The following is a 23030-nucleotide window of genomic DNA, read 5'->3' as shown; positions in this document are numbered from 1 at the left end:
AACTCACAGGGAACGCAAAGATTACAAACACTGCTCAAAATTTCTTCTTTTGATTTATTGTTGCTCTGGAATCTCTAATGTTTTATTAACGCATTAACTTGAATTTCGAAATCTTTAATAGGTTTTTAAAACTTAAACTCTAACTATTAAAATCCAATATTTCCATATTCGTTTTCTGTTTAGAAGTGTGTAATTGAATATTTTTACTGTCATCCATTATATGAATGCTTGAAGTGATAGATTTCAAACCAAATTTAAATAAATTGGATCTTATTGTTTTTTTTTTGGAATTTCTCAATATAGGTTAGTTTGAAGTTTCATAATTCATATTTGAATTATGTAAAATCGAGAGAGAGATGAACTCGTGCAAGAGAATCATTACTGTGATTCAAAAACTCAATTGTTATTTTGCAATCTTATTATAGATTCCATGTAAACGCTGGATCATGGAATGAGTTAGACATCACTTTTCAAAGATTTAAAATTGTCGATAAACCAACAGTTATAAAAATAAAAGTACAGAATTAGAAATTTTTAATTTATATTTGAATTTTAGATTCGTCTTAGCTTTTTATTCTTCAAGTAAAGATTTATTATATTTTGTCCCGATTCCTTCGGTTTTTAAAATCTTTTGAACAAGAAAGAAAAATCTTAATGAGGAACTTTCCGTTGCTGAATCTTCCTTGAAAATGGATTTCATGCTGCTTCAGCATATTTATATTACGATTTAATTTATTTTGTGAAATATTGGTGTCAACTCATTTTAAGCGGATTTGTGCCAACGTAAGAACTTAACTACACAATTAACACACGACTTATTACAGGACACGACACTTGACGTTCTTACAAACGGAAAAAAGGATTCAAAATTACCTTATATGTCGACCGGTTTCGGGCTCGATGTTACCCTTCTACAGGACGATCACACGAAGAAATTACTAGCAGGATTATACTACGAGGGTCGTTTGTAAGAACGTCAAGTGTCGTGTCCTGTAATACAGTGAGCGAAATAAGAATAGCACCACTATGTGTTTTGCTTGTAAAAATATGAATGATTGAAAAATACGAAAATTTTCTTCCACAGTTTGTTCTGAATTGCTTAACGGATGAATCGAGCATAAGTTTACTGTTTTTGGACGATGCAATTGGCGTTGAGGACCAAAAATGTGAAAAAAGGGTGCGAAATAAGAATAGCACCACTTGAGTTTTTCAACAAAAACAAGATTGTTTTTAAAAATTTACTGTGTTAAAATGAATAATAATGCTTCTACGAATTATTTGAATAGATAACTGCATTTTATGGAGTTTTCCAGAATTCCAAACGTTTTCAAAGGTATTAAAAGGGGGTTTTAAGAGATGCTCCTCTAGCGTTAAGGAATTTGATATTTGAGCTATAAAACTTTATCAAGATGCTTGATTTTTTCATTAACATTCATAAGTATGATGCAAAATGATGAAACATAGATTTGAGGCTGAGTTTGAATCCAAAAAGCAGGTTAGAATTCAAAAATACAAATGTTTTTTTAATAGTCAAACACTATTTCTCTAGTTTTAAGTCATAGATGGCAGCACTATCTTGCGATTGAACCAAATTCATGCCCATTTTCGAATATCCGGGATTAATAAGGGAGTGCTGGATGATTTTGGTCAAGAAAAAAATACATGTACCTTGTGAACGCTTTGGAAATTCTAAGATCACGAAATCCAAAAAAAATAGAATGGCATCAAGTGATTTTTTTCGACCGATTATCAGAATAAAGTTATACTTTGCGATGGAGCTTGATGAACCAGACGGCTAGCAGAATTATTGGTATGATTTGCAATTAAATTGGAAGTTGAGATGAGCAGGAATTTCGGCGGTTGTACATTTTTGTGCTGGTGATTCTTTTGCAAATCCGGAAAAGCTTTCTGCAGCGTGAACCTCCTCAAAAATGTGATGCGAAAATACCTCAAAATGATGAATATGGGCCTAAATAAACCTGGAAAATCAATATTGAGACTAAATTTGGTTTTAACTGCAAGATAGTGCTGCCATCTACGACTTGAAACTGGAAAAAGTGTGGTTTACTGAACAAAATCAAAGTTTTTGATTTCCAAACTATTTTTCCTGATTCAAAATCAATCCCGAATGTTTGTTTCATCATTTCACGTCATTTTAATGAAGAAAGTAAGTAGTTTGGTAAAGAATTACAGCTCAAATATCAAATTCCTTAACGCTAGAGGAGCATCTCTTAAAACCCCCTTTTAAAACCTTTGAAAATCTTCGGAATTCTGGAAAACCCCTTATAATGCAGTTATCTATTCAAATAATTCGAAAAAGCATTATTATGCACTTTTACACAGTGAATTTTTAAAAATAATCTTGTTTTTGTTGAAAAACTCAAGTGGTGCTATTCTTATTTCGCACCCTTTTTCACATTTTTGGTCCTCAACGCCAATTGCTACGTCCGAAAAAAGTATACTTGTGCTTGATTTATCCGTTAAGCAATTCAGAACAAACTGTGGAAGAAACATTTCGTATTTTTCAACCATTCATATTTTAACAAGCAAAACACATTGTGGTGCTATTCTTATTTCGCTCACTGTACGTCGTGTGTTAATTGGTGTCAAACAGAAAGATTAGAAGGTATCAAAGACTGTCAATAGAAGTCATACGTTTCTTAAGCGTTTCTCAAAGCAATTTAACACTTAAATTCCAAAGGTATTTTTTCACTTCTTAGAATGACCAAGATCTGTAAATCCATTAAACATATAGTAATTTCTGAATATTAATGAAAATTGCCCATCTCATGAACCCATATGTATATAGTTTGAGTATTTTTATTGTTTTCTTCTATCTGACTGAATAAAAAGAAAATGCATGGTAAAGGCAATCAATGTATGACTTCAAAAGACAAAATATTCAAGTATTTCAGTGTTACAATAATATTCACTCCCCTACTAGATCTTTCAAATTCGTCATTCCATCAAAATTCAAAACATAATGAAGAATTACAAGCTCAGATTTTGAAACAAATACAAAATTTATCACAATTTGCTCATGTAAACTTACATAGGCATATGAGGGATATTAGTGACAATTAAATAAAATTCCTCTACATTTAATTTCCTAGCTCAAATGTTAAGTAGGCAAATTTAAAGTCAACACTCTAAGTAATTCAACAGCAGTTGATTGGTATAATTCGGTCCAGGGAAATGCAAGTGACAGCTTCTTGAGTTTGGTAGACCAACTTTTCTTCAATCCTTTAAGTGATAAAAAATTTTTTTTTCATAAATTAAACACCCCCACGGAGTGGACAATTCTTGAAAATTCAAAAGCACATCTACTAGCAGATGTTAAAAGTTTTTATGAAAATTCCAGCATTTACGGGTATTTTGTAACGTTTTTTTGCCCCTTGGGGGTGGGGGGGAGGGGTGATCGGGGTCCCATAGGAGTTAGGCGTAAGGCCCGGCAATTCGGATTTGGAAAAGCAAAAGCGAATTTTATACTTATTAAACTTGAAAAAGAAATATAATTTGATTTTGACCAAATTTTGACCGTATCACCCTTTATACATATATAGACCCACGCATGAGTTCACATGTGTTATTGATTTTGCGATTTCCAGATAAAGCTTTTAAAAATAAGGCAAATACCTAATACCAATGCCAGTTTTCATCCCTCAACTCCTCAACTTTTAAATCCCTCTCCGGTTGTTTAAGTGGCCATAGAAACTGTAAACAGCAGCCAGGCAGGAACACCTTCTCGCCTGAGACATTGACCTGTATTCTGTGAGCGCATAATAAATTTTGCTCACCAGTAGTCGTGTCGTCGGTGTGGCCATTTTAACACCGAAGCAGACCGAGCTGCAGAACATGATACCCTCCGAAATCCCAGGTGTCAAACTTGGCACAATTTTACGCTTTTTGCCACCAGCTCGTATCAGCTTGGTCAAAAAAAGGGAACGATAGGTACGTTTACGAGAAAATGGAGTGGTGTTAGATGTGTTCAAATAAAAAAAATGTCAAAACAAATTTCGAGGGATGATTTTTTATATCCACTTGTTCCGTTTAAAGTAAGCATCCCTATCATCCAAGAATTAAAAAAAAGTTCTTACAGTATGAACTATTCCAATGATTCAATCTTTAGGGGGCCAAACTTCTTAAGTAACTTTTATGATTAATGCTGTCTTTTGCATCTTCCTCAGTTGTGTACTTTTCCTTAGATTATTATTGTTATTACTGTCGTTTCTTTCTGTTGCGGCTTCTTGAAGGACCTGGCCAAGAGCATCACCATCATCATCATTTAACGGTGTCTGTTTCTACTTACCTTTATTCGATAAAGGCTGAAAGCCCTGGAAGTGTTAATTTATGGGGCCAGTTGGTGGGTAATCATGGCCGTTCATTTTGCACCGTTTTGAGGCGGGAGGTGTTGATGATACTTGAGACGATCTAGCTCGATAAGGATTCTGAAGATACACGAGTAACTTTTTGTAGACATTGCTATTGTTGTGGCGGCCTTTTTTTGATGAGTTTATCGTTCTGTGTTATGATACAATAGCTCTTTAATGAAGTCATTCATCATTACGCTCAATAAAAGTAAGAAAAATCCGTATGTTATTTCTAGCAAGCTGGCACCCCGGTCAGAAACTGATGACATGTGTCAGAATATCTAAAGGTACCCCACTTTGGCCAACCCTGTTCGTAGGAAGAAGCATTAAAAACCCACGCGTTAAAAAAGTACATTTCAACCCGACTGTGAGTTAGATTAAATTATTGTATTCGGTTTTCTTGAAAGTTATTTAAATAAGTGCGTTAAGCTGAAGTAAGTTGTCTTAGAACCTAAAAGAAGGTAAATTTATTAAAATATTTATTTGGATAGGCCGCCTGGAGAAATCCTCGTAACACCTGAAAAGAAAAGTAAGGTTAGAAAATACCGGAAGTTGAAACCTGGAAAGAAAGAAAAGGTTAATATTAAAACAGTTAATAATTTAAACAATGGTTAAACGAAATTAATTACTTAGGTCACAATAGCTCGTAGCTAGCAGAAAACAAGGTCGAACTTAAAGCAGGAAGAGCGTTCGAACGTAAAAGGAAACTGATAAGTAAGATTATAGATAACTAATCATTAAACAAAAGCTAATAATTGTCCTTTTACAGTTTTGAAGCTCAATTCAATAAAATTGGATTCGCTATCGAAACGGTCGCCTTATTTTACGCTCCCTCGCTGCAACAAACTTCAAAATTATCATGATGGCCGGCAGGAATGAAAAAACTCCTTCGCATTTCGAAGAGGAAGAAGAATCTAACTGTGCCACGTGTACTAGACCGGATTCTGAAGAGGACATGGTTCAATGTGATGCCTGTGATGCTTGGCATCATTATACATGCGCAGGAGTGGATTCGACCGTGACCAGTTTACCGTGGATATGTAGCAAATGTATGGATGCTAGGGATGATGATGCCGCCTCGGTCCATAGTCACACCAGTTCGATTCTTTCCGTGAGCCTAAGTCAAATGATGGATAAACAGCAACTCGAACGAGAAAGGTCGTATTTGGAACTACAACGTCGACACTTGGGGGAACAACAAAAGCTGTTGCTGAGCGTCGCTGCAGGAAACACGTCAAGTCACATGTTACCTCGGGGAATGCCTAATCGAACCGGTACTACCATTCCTGGAATAGAATTTCCCAGCATCGATCCAAAAAAAACATACATCGAACCAGCTACGGTACACCCTGCGATTTCGCCGTATGCAGGTATTATTGATCAAGCAACGAATCATCGAACTTCATCACAACCGGAAATGGCCACATCCTTCGTAGACCTCTCAAAATCACCTCAACTCACGGCGCCCGTAGCGGTTCGGAGCCAACAACCACCTACATCACGTAGCGTAAACAACCACCACGTAGCTTTACATGCTTTGAAGGCCAGTGTGGAGAGATGTGAGGCTAGCGACAAATTATCTCCGGGCCAGCTACTCGAGCTCCAACGCCAACTCGACCATTGCCGTCAACTGTTATCCGTAACCAATCCGGTTGTAGGTGATCAACAGTCGGATGCACGAAAGCAAACTGGTACGATCCCGAAGACGTCTCGGATTCTACCCACAGTATCGGAAGAATATCGTTTTCCTGAGCCAAGCAACACACCACACGAACGCGAGGAAGAACCGTCGTTAAATTATTCTGGGCCAGTCAAGCAGTCGGTAAGCCACAATGTATTACCACTGGTGAGTAATACAACAACTAAGGAGCCCTCAGGTAAGCGTCATGCCTCATACTTTTCTGAACATGAACATAATATCCACGCCTACCCTGCGTTTAACGTTGCAGAATTAACAAACCACTCCACGACCATTTCATCCCGAAAGCAGCTGCGAAATTACGCGCGCTCGGAGAATATTCCTCATTACCGTGATCAGTTGCAAGACATGAACGCACACACGACCTATATGAATAATTTGACTTCTCTTTCAAACCAAGTCAATCTCGATTACGTACAACAGCCGCGATTTTCCACCGCGCGTTTGTATGATCCCCAAGAACAATCTCAAAACCCTCGTCAATCAAATCACTCAGTGAATCCCTCCCAAGTTCTCCAACAACCAACACAACAACAAATAGTAGCGCGACAGTCCCTGGGAAGAGACCTTCCCCGCTTTTCCGGTGATCCAACAGAATGGCCCATCTTCATCTCCAATTACGAATTCACGACGGATGCTTGCGGTTTCTCCAACGCAGAAAATATGCTGCGGCTACAGCGGTGTTTATCGGGTGCAGCGCTCGAGTCAGTACGCAATCAGCTCATACTACCAGCAGGAGTACCGCAGGTTATAGAAAGGTTACGAAGACGGTATGGACGCCCGGAACTACTTATCAACGGGCTATTGAAGAAGGTACGCGAAATCCCAGCATTAAAGAATGAGCGATTGGAAGGCATAATTAAGTTCGGGGACGCAGTGCTTACACTGTGTGCCCACATCGAGGCAGCGAATGAGCACACTCATCTCTTCAACCCATCTTTACTGCAACAATTAGTTTTGAAGCTTCCTGATAACTACCAGATGATGTGGGCTAGATATAGACGGGGACTCAGCAACGTGAATCTTCAAACTTTTAACGAATTCATGGACATAATCGTAGAAGATGCATCAAGCATCGTGGATTTGGAACCGGATTCATCGACGCGTGCTAGCGGACGAGAGCGAGCAAAAATCTAAAGCTTTTATCAACGCACACGCCGAAGAAAGGTTTGATGCGCAAGCATCGAACGCACCGAAGGAATCGATCAGACAATATGTTTGTGGACACTGCGATCAGGTTGGACATAGGATTGTCGAATGTAGGGCTTTCAAAGCGTTGAGTGTCGACGATAGATGGCGTAGTATAAGAGACAAAGAACTGTGTCAAAATTGTTTGTACAATCACGGACGCCGATCGTGTCGGTTACGCCAAAGCTGTGATATCGAGAATTGCCAATACCGCCACCATCGTTTACTTCACCCTACGAAGTGTCAGTCTACTCAAGTTGCTGTTGCCGAAAATCACTTTCATCGAGATTTTACCGTGTCATCATTGTTTCGAATCATACCCGTTAAATTGTTTGGAAATCTCGGCTGCATTGAAACTTTCGCTTTCCTGGACGAAGGATCTGATCTCACATTAGTGGAAGAAGAACTCGCGAACGAATTAGGAGTCAAGGGCGACTTCCAACCTCTCTGCCTTAAATGGACGGGCAACACCTCCCGCGTTGAGGCAAACTCTCAGCGAATTTCCCTGCACATATCGGGAGCAAATCAAGGCAGGCGATATCCATTAGAGAACGCTCGCACTGTAAACTGTTTGAATCTTCCTTGCCAATCCTTCCAGTTGAAAGATGTATCTGAAAAGTAAAGCTACCTGAAAGGCGTTCCGATTTCTAGCTACACCAATGCCGAGCCGCGGATTCTTATTGGTATTGACAATTTAAGATTGGCACTTCCGCTCAAGGTAAAGGAGGGCGACAGTAACGGGCCAGTGGCGGTAAAGACCAGATTAGGTTGGTGTGTCTATGGGCCCCGTCTGAGCCCCAATGAAGAAGCGCACAGCTATCACATTAATAAATGTACTTGTGAAACGGATCTGGGAGAAACAGTCCAAAGGTTTTTTACGATGGAAGCGTCTGGAACGTCAACCGTACCCGTTCCCATATCAGCGGACGAGCAACGGGCCCTAACCTTACTTGAATCTACAACTAAGCGAATTGGTAACTACTTTGAAACAGGCCTGCTGTTTAAAGATGATTACGTGGAGTTTCCTAATAGCTACCCAATGGCCGAAAACAGATTAGCCTGCCTCGAGAGACGTATGCAACGCGATCCTGGACTCAGAGAAAATCTACATCAACAAATTCGAGAATACGAACGCAAAGGCTACGCACACATTGCTACAAAGACTGAACTCGAAGCAGCTGACCCCAGGAAGACGTGGTATCTACCAATCGGGGTAGTGATTAACTCTAAGAAACCCGGAAAGATCCGGATGATATGGGATGCCGCCGCAAAAACAGATGGTATCTCGTTGAATAGCGTTCTTCTGAAGGGTCCCGACCAGCTGGTATCCCTGCCCGGCGTCTTATTTCGTTTTCGTCAATATATGGTGGCAGTTACGTCCGACATTCAGGAGATGTTCCACCAAATTCGCATCAGACAGGAAGACAAACATTCGCAGAGATTTTTGTGACGCGCAAATCCTTCAGACAAGCCCAGTATATACTTGATGGACGTTGCTACGTTTGGTAGCACCTGCTCACCTGCCTCAGCGCAGTTTGTCAAAAACAGAAATGCGGAAATACATGCTCAGTTATACCCAGAAGCGGCTCAAGCGATTATTCGTGACCATTACGTAGACGATTATTTGGCCAGTTTTGAATCGGAAGAGGAGGCATTGCGAGTTGCGCGAGATGTCCGAACAGTTCATTGTAATGGAGGTTTCAAGTTACACAACTGGCGATCGAATGGAGTGGCAGTGTTACGTGGCTTAGGAGAAGAGGAGACGGAAGCAGGGCAAACGGAGCGAGTACTTGGCATGTTGTGGAATCCTTCGGATGACTTGCTGTGTTTTTCGACTCAAATGAGCGACGAGATGCAGGAACTAATCATTACGGCTACACGACCAACAAAAAGACAAGTTCTCCGTTGTGTAATGACTTTATTTGATCCCATGGGTTTATTGTCCCCATTCATTATCCACGGAAAAGTACTCATACAAGAATTATGGCGAGAAGGTACAGGTTGGGACGAGCAAATAGGCGAAGACGTTCATAAAAGATGGCAAAGGTGGATCAAGATGTTGGAGTTTATATCAAAGATTAGGAATCCCCGATGCTATTTTCACCTGGCGTCACGAGAGACCTATACAAACACGCAGATGCACGTATTCGTTGACGCTAGTGAAATAGCCTATTCATGTGCGGTATATTTGAGTACAAAAGGCGAAGAAGGACCTTCAAAATGTTGCCTTGTTGCGGCGAAATCAAAGGTGGCTCCATTGAAACCCTGGTCTATTCCTAGACTGGAACTGCAAGGATGCGTTTTGGGAGTTCGTTGGGCGAAATTTGTACGAGAAAATCACGACGTTCCAATTGTGAAGACGGTTTTTTGGACAGATTCCAGAACAGCGCTGGCTTGGATCAAGGCAGATCCCCGAAACTACCGACAGTTTGTTGCATTTAGAGTGAGTGAGATCCTAGAACATACTACGGCCAGCGACTGGCGCTGGGTCCCATCAAAATCCAATCCAGCAGACGAAGCTACGAAATGGGGAAGTGGCCCATACTTCAATCCAGAGAGCATATGGTTTAACGGCCCAGAATTCCTTTTGTATCCTGAATCACAATGGCCGCAACCGACCGAATCCGTCACTTCTACGTCAGAAGAAATCCGAAATTCCAGTCTTCACCACCGTGTTGTAGAACCCGTTTTAGACTTCAACCGCTTCGCTTCATGGGGTCGCCTAAATAGGGTAATTGCATATGTACGGAGATACCTGCAAAACTTTTTCAAAGGATCGAACCTCACTGGACCGTTACAACAACAAGAACTACAACTGGCTGCAGAAGCTATTTTTAAACTTGTTCAAAAGGATTCGTTCCCGGACGAAATAATCGCGCTTGAAAATAAGGAAAACAACAAACATGGTCAAAGAGCTATTGAGAAACGCAGTTCCATTTACAAATTGATGCCATTCCTAGATGAAAGAGGATTGTTAAGAGAACGAGGTCGCATCGACGCAGTTAGAAATGTTCCGTACGACACCCGACACCCAATTATCCTTCCAAAAAACCACCCTGTTACTGATTTGATAATTCTAGACTGTCATAAACTTTATAGACACAGAAACAATGAAACTGTAGTTAACGAATTACGCCAACTTTACAGTATTCCAACACTACGTGCCTTGGTAAAGAAGGCCGCTAGAAACTGCCAGACTTGTAGAATCCGCTTGGCGCGTCCGAGGATCCCAGTGATGGCACCGTTACCCCCAGCACGTCTTGCACACCACGAGCGAGCTTTCACATACACGGGGTTAGACTATTTTGGACCGCTTTTGGTGAAACTCGGAAGAGCCAGAGTCAAAAGGTGGATTGCTTTATTTACGTGCTTGACCGTTCGCGCAGTTCACCTCGAAGTCGCCTACACACTATCTACAGAATCCTGCATCTCATGCGTTCGACGCTTCGTGGGTCGACGTGAATCTCCGGTGGAATTCTTTACCGATAATGGAACTAATTTCCAAGGAGCTGATCGTGTTTTACGAGGGCAAATAAGCCAGGGACTGTCAGCTACATTCACCAATGCGAACACAAAATGGAACTTTAATCCACCAGGAGCACCGCATATGGGTGGCGCCTGGGAGCGCTTGGTACAATCCGTAAAAGCTGCTATGGCAGATGCTTATGTCGAGGGGAAACTTGATGACGAGGGGTTACAGACGTTGGTCGTGGAAACAGAAAGTATGATAAACAAAAGGCCTCTGACCTATTTACCTTGTTACCATTCGAGTCAGTTACCCTATGCCACTCACGAAGAGTACTCATTTTCCTATTTAAACGCCTGAATGTTTATTTGTTTTATGTTGCATGTCCCGTACAGTAAAATAGAATAAATAAACATTAATAAAAATCTAGATTAAAACTTTAAATAATATTGTATAATAAATAAATAAAAAGATAAGATAGGGAACTCCTAACGGTCACATTGAACACATGCTCCACAAAACACTTACCACACATAATACTTAACGGGAAAAAGGGATGAAGAAAGAAAAAGACAGCACGCTAAAGGGAAAATCGCTAACGATAAACGGAAAAAGGGAAAATCATCGTTAAAAAGGGAACGAAGGAAATCGACTACCGGGAAGCCTAAGGTCTTTTCCATCCGACTTCCGTACGATACACATCGGAGCACATTAGTGGAAAAGTGCCGTGTATCTTCCGCAACACGAGATCAGGTAACCTCAAATCGTATTCCCGGTAGTTCGATCATCACTCTGACGTTTCCCTTGGTCTATTAGGACCCATTATTTTTATTATTTGGCAGTTTCGCCAAGGTCCAACGCTAGCCCGGAATACCTTCGTCGCGCAATAAACCCGACCGTCACCGTCAACCTGCAGCCAACATTTCTGTAAGTTGCCACAACCAATCCTACTGCACTTACCGGGGGTTGACTGGCGCGTGAAAGGGTTTGCGACAACAGCTAGCAACCAACAACACCCACCTTGCGAGCCACAGCAATCGCTAGCCACAGCAATCGCTAGCCACAGCATTTGGGACCCGTCAATGTTCCACGAGGTCCGGAACTGAAGGTTCGGCACCGCCATTGCCGCCCGGTTCACCACGTGCTATCCCCGAAACCCAAGACATCCCGCAGCAGCAGTTCCCGTTGGCCGGCCACCTTCATCGAGCACACACTACACAACACACAGCTGATTATAAGGTAGGACAATAAACGTTGAAACTAAAAAGACCGGTGTTTTGGTATTCTTGACTAGTGTCACCACCTTGTCAAAGCCGACCCGAGGTTCTTCGCAACCTCTGCTCTGCTAGCCAACCAAAAGAGGCCGCATGAGGCACACCCTCACCAGAATCCCCGTGGCTTGACCAGGGATTCGAGGGCTGTTGTAGTTGGCCCTTCTGGTCAGCTAATAATAACCTCTTGAATCTGAAGAATCCGAGGCGCTGACGCCAAACCACTTTCTTCTTCTGAATTCCAATGGGACCAAATCACCTAGAGAAAGTGTTCACAATTGGTCTACCGAAAAACAAGAATCATATCGTAAACTGCTTGGGAATTCGTGGCTTGTAATTCAAGCTAAACTCAACGTGTTTTGGCAACGGTGGTTGGTTGAGTATCTACCAATTATAAGGCGACAATCGAAGTGGTTCGATGAGGCCAAGCCTCTCGAAGAAGGAGACTTAGTAATGGTTGCCGACGCAGCAAAGATAGGAAACTGGGAGCGAGGTCGGATCATTGAAGTACTGCGGCATCCCGACGGACGGTCGAGGAGAGCTGTGGTCCAAATCGGAAAAAATAAGTTCATACGTCCTGTATCCCGGATGGCCCTGCTTGATGTGGTGAAACGTGAAGCTCCGGATGAATCCAGACTACACCAGGGGGAGGTTGTTATTTCTAGCAAGCTGGCACCCCGGTCAGAAACTGATGACATGTGTCAGAATATCTAAAGGTACCCCACTTTGGCCAACCCTGTTCGTAGGAAGAAGCATTAAAAACCCACGCGTTAAAAAAGTACATTTCAACCCGACTGTGAGTTAGATTAAATTATTGTATTCGGTTTTCTTGAAAGTTATTTAAATAAGTGCGTTAAGCTGAAGTAAGTTGTCTTAGAACCTAAAAGAAGGTAAATTTATTAAAATATTTATTTGGATAGGCCGCCTGGAGAAATCCTCGTAACACCTGAAAAGAAAAGTAAGGTTAGAAAATACCGGAAGTTGAAACCTGGAAAGAAAGAAAAGGTTAATATTAAAACAGTTAATAATTTAAACAATGGTTAAACGAAATTAATTACTTAGGTCACAATAGCTCGTAGCTAGCAGAAAACAAGGTCGAACTTAAAGCAGGAAGAGCGTTCGAACGTAAAAGGAAACTGATAAGTAAGATTATAGATAACTAATCATTAAACAAAAGCTAATAATTGTCCTTTTACAGTTTTGAAGCTCAATTCAATAAAATTGGATTCGCTATCGAAACGGTCGCCTTATTTTACGCTCCCTCGCTGCAACACCGTAGTTATGAGCATCCGACATTTCCATTAGCCTCCCAGCTTGCACTTTGATGTTTTCAAAATGACAAATTCGGACAAACAAAAACAAGTGGAAAACATTCCAAACCGTCATCGGAAAACAACCCGAGGCATCATTTCTATTACCAGCTGCAATAAGTTGAGCATCCAATCATTGATTCGACGCTTTTGATGTATGAACCTGCTAAATTTTTCAAAATCATTGATTCAATCGGACAGCGATGGCCCCCAGCATCCACAATCCGAATTCATGCATCCTACCCATCTAGCAGCAGGACCTGATGCATGCATGTGACAAGTGTGCGACATTGACGTTTTCGGTCAAAGGTTTGCCATCATCAACGAGCGAATTGCTGTGACAGTTCCATCGGTTGCAAAATCACGAACACTCAATGAGCCTCGTTTGGCAAATGAAATGACTTCACGTGGTTTTCCAGCCTGGTGGTGCGCCCTCGAGGGGAAACCGGCACTGACCATTTTCGAATAATTTTGGAAATTACGCTCATCGTTGGCCGGGAAAAACCTATGAATGTCGGTTGCCCACTCAGAAGTGAATGTGGGAAGCATATTAAGGCGGTTTGAAAATAATGTAGCTCGTGGAAATTCAGTGAAATAAAAAACGATGATTCAAAGGTTGTGATTTGACTTTTGCATTAAATCGCATCGTCGCAAAATAAATCATGGTAGGTTTCCAAGCCATAAGCCATGTGAAGGAATCCATCAAGGGAGAGGGAGTTTAGGGGTTGGTTAAAGTTTAATTATTCAGCAAAAATTTAACACCGATAGAATAATGCCACCGTTATTTTGTAATTTATCGACATCATGAATACTTAAAATCAACATTGAATAAGAATGAGCGATCAGAAACGTTATTTATTCAATCTTTTTTCGTTCTTCTGAGTACTTTACATAATTGTTCTTCATATGAAAAAAGAAACGATGTCTTGATCAGTTGAAAGTTTTGTATTTCATCTGGCTTTTAAAGCCAGAGGGAATAAGTGTATAAGTGTTATGTTCAAAAAAACACAACCTGTCTACCTGCTGCGCAATTTTTCATATATTTTTCGAAGTGTTGTGGGTTTTCTTTCAGTAAAAACGGTTTAAAAATACATATAATCTTTTTAATCTTATCTATTTGATTAAAACTACTGCACCGAATGGCTGCAAAATATCTACTGTCGCAGGAATCGGCATGCACTCAATGAGTTTTGTATGATAACATTTTCAAATAGAACAATAAGAATGGTTCCGGAAACTATCAGGCTTTTCCAGAGAAATAATTTCATACATGTCGGGAATACCCGGGATTGAAACTATGATTCCCGGGCATTTCAGCTAAATGAATGCACCAACCTGGCCATGTCTTAGCCAAGAAATCGAGCGCGTGATTATGATAGTGTCAGAGATTCAGACAAGTTTTACTCTTTTGCAAAAAAGTTATTGATTTGTTCTATCGCAAAAAGCTTTCGAAATGCCTGTGATTTTTACATGCGCGATCCTATGGGGGGAGGGGGATCACCAGGGTGATTACCTCCCCTCCAAGCGGCAAAAAATCGCTACAAAATACCCGAAAATGCTAGAATTTCTATAAAAACTTATAAATTTTTCCAGTAGATGTGCTTTTAAATTTTCAAAAATTTTGCACTCCGTGGGAGTGTTTTTTATTCAACAAGAAAGTTTATTCATTACTTAAAGGTGGTCCACCAATCTCAAGCGGCTGTAACTTGCAATTCCCTGGACCGAATTAAATTAAACAACTTCTGATGAGTGAATTCTAGTGTTGAATTTGAATTTTATTCACTGAAAAATTAAGCTAGGTAATGAAATGTAGTCTTTAAAGGGTGATACGGTCAAAATTTGGTCAATATCAACTTGACGTATTTCTTTCAATTTTGCATTTAAAAAACCTGAACACCCCTCTTTTTGAAGGTGTGTGTGTGTGTGTGTGTGTGTGTGTGTGTGTGTGTGTGTGTGTGTGTGTGTGTGTGTGTGTGTGTGTGTGTGTGTGTGTGTGTGTGTGTGTGTGTGTGTGTGTGTGTGTGTGTGTGTGTGTGTGTGTGTGTGTGTGTGTGTGTGTGTGTGTGTGTGTGTGTGTGTGTGAGTGTAGAATGTTGCTCCTATTTTGATTTTGGAATTCACTCTTCAGTTGTCAAAATGCCGTCCAAGGAAGAAGAGCAGCGTATCAAAGTTTTGCTCGCGCATCGCGAAAATCTGAGCTACTCGCACGCAAAGCTGACAAAATCGCTAAAAGTTGCCAAATCAACCGTTACAAATGTAGGTAATTTAAGTTTTTGGGCAACGTTTGTCGACAGCCAGGAAGTCTGGATCGGGGGAAATCGAAAACCGGAAGCCGCTGAGACGACAAAAAGAGTTGCCGGTAGTTTCAATCGAAACCCAAACCTCTCTCTCCGAGATGCCGCAAATAAGCTGGGTGTATCGTCTACAACCGTGCATCGAGCCAAAAAACGAGCCGGACTATCGACTTACAAGAAGGTAGTATGTATGTATGTATGTAAGGCTCCCCCATCGGTAGCAAGGTCCTGCCTATGTCTGTGTGGCTTGGCCTTCGAATTTCTTCTAGGGCTTCCACGGTCCGATGGTTCGTCGAAGAAAGGCATCCAACCCTCAGAAACCTACAATGGCCGGCTACCCGTGCCGCTTGCAATAATTTCTTTAGGTTATCCCCAGATGCATTCCCTCTGGTAAATATAGGTATAAGTAATATAACATATAGTAATATAAAATATATGAAATACAATGAATTTAACGTATAGTAAAAATGAAATATGAATAAATGTAATATTGGTCAAGATATAACAATATAGATAAATGAAAATTTAATTAACAATAAAATTACACAATATCATAAATAAGAATTCCACAATACCATGCAATTTACAAAACAATTTGATCACTGAATTAATTCACAATTTAATTTTACATGACCACCGAAAAATAGAACAGAAAATGAAGAAAAGAAGTAAATTCAAGACTACAATTTGAAAAATAAAACCAGTTAAATTAATTCTACAACTTAAAATCCCTGAGAAAAAAGGAAAAAAAAATCAACATACAATGCAATACACGATACAATAAACGATAGTAAAACGATGGAAAAAATGTTAACAAATTTTTGTGATGTACGCTCTATGAAGCTGTATAGCAATTGTTTTAAACTTTATTTATTTATTTATTTATTTGACGTCAATCATTTGCGTAGACCATTTTACATGTTTGCCTTAAATCTATATAAGTATAATGTTATGATAGAAGCACTCTCTTCAGTTCATTTTTGTTCATTGTTATATCAATTATGGTGCAGTATTTGTTATAGCAGATCATGATCTTATTTATAGGTCCATTTTGGGCATAGTTTGTACTTTGTTTATTTATGTAGAATAGATTCCTGTTTCTTAAATACCGAGTGGGAGAATAAAAGTTAAGTTTTTCTAAAATGTTTGCATCATTTACTCTTTTCCCAATAACATCATTTATAAAAGCTAACATTGCAAACTCAAGACTATCTATTTTAATTAACATACATCGAGATTCATACGAAGGTAGCTGATACGAGCTCCAACCTAACCTGCGTAAAGCATATAATAAAAACTGTTTTTGTACTGACTCAATGCGGTCTTTATGTGTACCTTGATATGGAGCCCAGACAACACTGCAGTACTCAAGAAGGGGCCTAACATTATTTGTTTATTTGTTTATTTGTATAAAAAATCAACGGATCACATGTTGATCCAAATGATAACTTAATCCTAATTAACTTTCTAAAATTAAAATCCACTCGACACAGTTCTAGACACGTCTAATATTTTCCTTCGGAACACATTTCTCGAAACGTCAAAGTCAAAATGCTCAGCAAAACGATTAAAAGTTTATGTTACATACAGTGTTTTGATGGTATAGGGATCATTGAATTGAAAACTAAACCTTTTTATAAACCCGAGCATATTACTTGCCTTGTAAATTATGTTATTGTAGTGTTCTACAAAGGTCAGTTCAGAATCAAGTATGACTCCTAAGTCTCTGACTTGATTGCATCTTTCAACAGATTTTTGACCAATGGTGATGGTGTCCTGTCTTACATTTCGCTTTTTGGTAAATGAGATTGAGATGCATTTTTTTACGTTTATCTCTAGCAAGCTTTTTGTACACCATACATAAAAATTATCAACTTCTCTTTGGAAGGATTCAATATCAGATGGTTTACTCGTTGATAAGAAAATTAATTACGAAAAAACAGCTTACTTACTTACTTAATGATCCCGCGCCGATCCTCCGGTGCATAGAGCCGTGGTAAAAGACCTCCACTGTTGACGATCCGGAGCCAGCGTCTTCACCTGGTCCCAGTCAAAATTCTCGTCTACAGTTCGGATTTCAGCGGCTAGACTTCGCCGCCACGAGTTTCTGGGCCTGCCTCTTCTTCGATGACCTTCTGGATTCCAATCTAGCGCCTCTCTGCAAATCTTGTTTTCATCTTTTCGCAGCGTGTGCCCAATCCATCTCCACTTACGTTCCCAAATCTCGATTTCTAGCGCCCTTTGATGACACCGGCGATGTAATACTTCATTCGAGATCCAGTTGCCAGGCCACCAAGCGCGGATGATATTCCTCAGGCAGCGATTTACAAATACTTGCAGTTTTCGCGTCGTCACCGCATATGTGCACCAAGTTTCGCACCCGTACAGCAATACGGATTTGACGTTTGAGTTGAAGATTCGGATTTTTGTTCGTAGAGAGATCTGGCGTGACCGCCAGATGTTTCGGAGACTCGCAAACGCAAATCGGGCCTTTCTGATCCGGGTACCACCATCAGGCGTTATCTGGCTACCAAGATACTGGAAGCACTCCACTTTATCAACTTGTTGCCCAGCTACCATGAAACTGGAGGGATTTCCTGTGTTGATCTCCATCGACTTGGTCTTTCCGACATTAACTTTGAGACCTGCTGCCTTGGAACTTTCGGTGAGGTCGTCGAGTTTGCTCTGCATATCCGGTTGCGTTTGGGCGAGCAAAACAATATCGTCAGCCAAGTCAAGGTCGTTCAGTTGCTCCATTGTTGAAGGATTCCACGGCAATCCTCGGTTCGGTGTACAGTCGATCGATCCAGTCAGAATCTCATCCATTACGATTAGAAAAAGTAGCGGTGATAAAATACATCCTTGTCTCACTCCAGCAGTTACCGGGATTGGTTCGGACAAGACACCGTCGTGCAAGACCTTGCACGAAAATGCCTCGTATTGTGCTTCGATGAGATGGACTAGTTTCTCTGGTACTCCTCTTCGCCTTAGAGCCGCCCAGATGTTTTCATGGTTAAGTCGGTCAAATGCTTTTTCGAAATCAACGAAAACCAGCAGAAGAGAGTCCTGGAATTCGTTGATTTGTTCCAGTATTATTCGTAGCGTTGTGATGTGGTCCACACATGATCGTCCGGATCGGAATCCAGCTTGTTGCCGTCGGAGTGTAGCGTCGATTTTCTCCTGGATCCTGTCCAGGATCACTTTGCAGAGTACTTTGAGGGTTGCACAGATCAACGTTATGCCTCGCCAGTTTCCGCACTCTGTCAGGTCTCCTTTTTTCGGGACCTTTACGAGGATACCCTGCATCCAGTCGGCCGGGAATGTTGCAGTATCCCAGATGTCAGCGTAAAGACGGTGCAACATTTGTGCTGACAGGGCAGGGTCGGCTTTTAGCATTTCAGCAGGGATGCAATCGATCCCAGGTGCTTTGTTGGATTTCATGTTTTTGATTGCCGCTTCTATTTCAGCCAGCGAGGGCGCTTCCGAGTTGACGCCATTTATGCGACTTACTGTTGTTGCTCCAAGCTGCAGATTCTGTTGGCCATCGCTATTCGTGACTCGGAAGAGTTGTTCGAAGTGCTCTGTCCATCGTTTGAGCTGATCTGTTCGATCGGTCAATAACTGACCTGCTCGGTCTTTCAGCGGCATTCTTGCATTAGTCCTTGCACCACTGAGGCGGCGAGAAATGTCATAAAGTAATCGGATATCTCCATTGGCGGCGGCTCTTTCCCCCTCTTAGGCTAGGGAGTTTGTCCAGGCTCTCTTGTCTCGTCTACAAGCTCGTTTAACTGCCTTTTCCAGCTCCGCATAACGTAAGTGGGCGGCTGCTTTGGCTGACCCGGTACATGCCTGCTCAATTCCGACTTTCGTCTTTCTCCGATCATCGATCATCCTCCAAGTTTCATCCGACATCCATTCACTTCTTCTTTAAGAAACTTTACCGAGAGTACCATGGCTCGTCGTGATAAAGGCATTCTTGATTCCACACTACTGTACTTCGACTGTTCCGTCTGTTGGCAGCTCCGAGGCTCGGGATTCTAGCTGTTCAACGTATGCCCTTTTCACCTCTGGATTCTCTAACCGGCGGATATCCTATCGACACCCGACTTTCTCCTCGCGCCATTGGACACGCGCATCTCTCAGTCGTATCTCGCCAAGGACGAGGTGATGGTCAGATGCGATGTCTGCGCTTCGTTTGTTGTGGACATCAAGAAGGCTACTTCTACATTTTCGGCTGATGCAGATGTGGTCAATTTGATTTTTGTTCGGCCATCTCGGGATACCCAACCAAGTGACCTTATGTGCTGGTCGATGGGGGAAGAGCGATCCTCCGATCACCATGTTGTTGTTGCCACAAAATTCTACAAACAGCTGTCCGTTTTCGCTCATCTGTTCTAGGCCATGGCGCCCCATGATGTGCTCAAGGTCCTGATTGTCGGAGCCAATCTTTGCGTTGAAGTCGCCCAAATGGATTTGAATGTCATCCTTCGGAATTTTCTCTACCACGCTGTTCAGTTGACTGTAAAACTGCTCTTTCTCCTGCAAATCGGCAACGTCAGTTTGCGCATAACACTGGACCATTGTAAGTTTCTAACCCGAGTTCTAAATCTGGCTACGATTATTCTTTCGTTTATCGGTTCCCATCTAGTGAGGGCCGCGTAGGCCTGCGGGCTTAACAGGAAACCAACTCCTCGTTCCCGTGTAGCATGTTCTCCTTGTATGCCAGAGTAAAGCAGGACTTGCCCGGACTGTGTCCAAGGTTGCCGAAAAAAAATCTGTGTTTTTGAGAAAAAAAATTCTGAATTTCTGTGATTTTACCCAAAAATTCTGTGATGGTTTTCTGTGATGCTTTTTCCTTTATTTTCATAGAAAATGCATGATAAATTGGGTCTTTTTTACAATTAAGTTTGGCAAAATCAATTAAAATTACATATCATACTTTTTTAATTTAAGGAAAAAAAATCTAAATTTAGTATTGGCTAAAAAATCATAATTTTGAAAATTGAATCAAAATTCAAAAATTCTGTGAAATCTGTGAATTTTTGAAAATTCTGTGTTCTGTGACACAGATTCTGTGATGAAAATTTGCTCAAAATTCTGTGAAATTACAGATTTTTCTGTGATTTCGGCAACCTTGACTGTGTCTCGTGTTCTCCAGTGTTAGGCCATCGGACTTCGCTCAGTCCCAGAATTTCAAGCTTAAGGCGGCTAGCTTCTCTAGCAAGTTGAGCCAGCTTGCCTTGTTGGGCAAGGGTTTAAACATTCCAAGTTCCAATTCGTGTCCGTGTTTTCATGCTAAAAGTCGTCGCCAAAGTTCCAGGTCGATCATTTCTTTCGGATTCCGTAACAAATTTATGAATCGGGAGCAGTAGGTTGTTAGCCTAAAGTCCCTATCCCGCGATGGGGCTGCCATCTTGGACTTAGCTGGCGGGAGCCGCATTTCAAAATTCAGCCGCTCGCTGCGAGACAGACGCTGTTTGAGCCGCCCCTGACCTGGAGAACAGACGCTTGGTTGTTGTTGCACGCCGCCCCTGACCTGGGGAACAGACGCGTGCGGCCACCTTCTCAGTCTGCAAACCAAAGCATCCATCAGGGTTGGGTACCCGATCTCCGCTTAGGTTACTCGCATCAAAGCCGGCACCGCGGGGAGTTAGAGATAGGAGTTGTGAATAAGAGGTGATATGACCACTAGACCGCTGCAAAAAATGACTTTTTGCTCACATATGTTTTTTCGATGCCTTTTGGGTCCCCAAGCATCAGTGTAAAATTTGAGATGATTTGGTTGATTCCTGAGTTAGCGCAACACGTTTCAATTTTGTATGAAAATTTGTATGCAAGAAGAAATTTTTGCACATCAAATCATCCAGAAAATTCAAATAAGCTTGTAATGAAGTCGGTCTTTAATTTTTGGTTTTGACTATTCTTAAGCTTCATTTTTTGCTTACATGACAAACAGCTAAGAATTTCATGGATAAAGTTATAACAATTTCAAAATAAAAAATTTGAATCCATTGAAAAGTATTCAAAAATAGCAGACTTTGCTTGCTAGAGCTGTTAATAATTTCATGAAATGTTATGGCAAAGGTTATATTAATCAATAAATTCTCTGGCAATGCAAAGCAGTTTTTTGAGATTTTTTATTTCCATCCTACTGTTACACAGCTTTCAAACAAGCAGTCAAAAACGATATAATTAAAATAATTAATTTTGAAAACAAAAATTTTACATAACATTGAATATCTTTTCTGGGGTACAATTAAGGTTTGTGCTTTGTTCGCAAGAAATGTACTGCAAGAATCAAGGAACATTTCTCATCCAAAGTTATATTTTTTCGAACTTTCAGAAAATCTCTGGCGATTTATGAATGAAAAATTTTGTTTTCCCATACAAATTTCCATACAAAATTAAAACTCGTTGCGCTAATTCAGGACTGGATGGATCGCTTAAAAAAAATTATTGCTATTTCTGGCAGCAAAAACAACCAAAAAAAGTTATGGGAGGTGTAAAAATTTAAGAATTTGAAGTTTCCATACAAAGCTTGCAGCGGTCTAATGACCACTATGGGGTGTTGCAAATTATCCACCATTTACCAAGCAAATCATGTTAACGTTACTCAAATATTCTACAAAAAATCATGGATGAGTTTTGAACCAAAACAAAGCTTTTTAGAACTCCGGGCTTAAGAAATTCCAAAATGAACCCGAATGAATTCAGTCTAACGGTACATAGAAATTTTCAAAACCTACCAGTGTATTTAGTTTTTAAAAGCATTTATAAAATACCTACCTGTTCGATACGTTAAAAACGATAAACGTTTGTTATCTGGATAAATGTGAGATATTTGCTTAGACATTTTTTAGAACTAAGCTAAGTATTAAAAGTATTAAATTTGATGATGTAGTAAAGTTAGCCATAAGCTAAATTTTAGGATGGTTGTTTGTTGAAATGGGTAAAGAAAGGAAAATCACTTTGAAAAATGCAATACCTGCCCTTCGGCTGCAATAATGAATATCCGAACGTTCGTCACAAAGCAATTGAATACAATGTAAGGTCAGAAGCAGTAAAAACGCAATATGATTCGGAAAGGAAAATCGCTAATTTGACAGAAAAAAAACTGCCATGAAAAAAAAGTGCACTTATTGATCCCTTCGGATCGAATCAAATGGACGCCCCCTGGCTGGAACGCGTCAAAGGGCACAGCGAAAAATCAAAATGACAATTTCCATTAAGTTTACCGTGTTGTGCGCGCTGAGCTGGTCCAAAATCTAATTAAAATCGCATCAATCAGTGCGGGAAAATGGATTCCAAACACGCTACGCTGATCGCTTTAATCAGCTCCCGTGGACTGAAATAAGATAATGCACGGTGTTTTGATGTAATGGTTTCGGTCGAAATATCTAGAGTAGTGTTTTCAATTTTTTTTAAATTTACG

General features: G+C 40.7%; 1 protein-coding gene across 1 annotated transcript; it reads left to right on the top strand.

Moving 5' to 3' along the window:
• Positions 1–8743: 8743 nt before the first annotated feature.
• LOC129741989 (uncharacterized) lies at positions 8744–11083 on the top strand. The gene has a single exon (XM_055733833.1). It carries the CDS (start codon positions 8744–8746, stop codon positions 11081–11083), a length of 2340 nt encoding a protein of 779 aa, XP_055589808.1.
• Positions 11084–23030: the final 11947 nt, after the last annotated feature.

This window comes from Uranotaenia lowii, chromosome 2 (assembly GCF_029784155.1).
Source record: "Uranotaenia lowii strain MFRU-FL chromosome 2, ASM2978415v1, whole genome shotgun sequence".
Classification (NCBI taxonomy): Eukaryota; Metazoa; Arthropoda; class Insecta; order Diptera; family Culicidae; genus Uranotaenia; species Uranotaenia lowii.
Note: the sequence above shows the minus strand (reverse complement) of the source record. Positions and strands in the feature narration are given on the sequence as shown.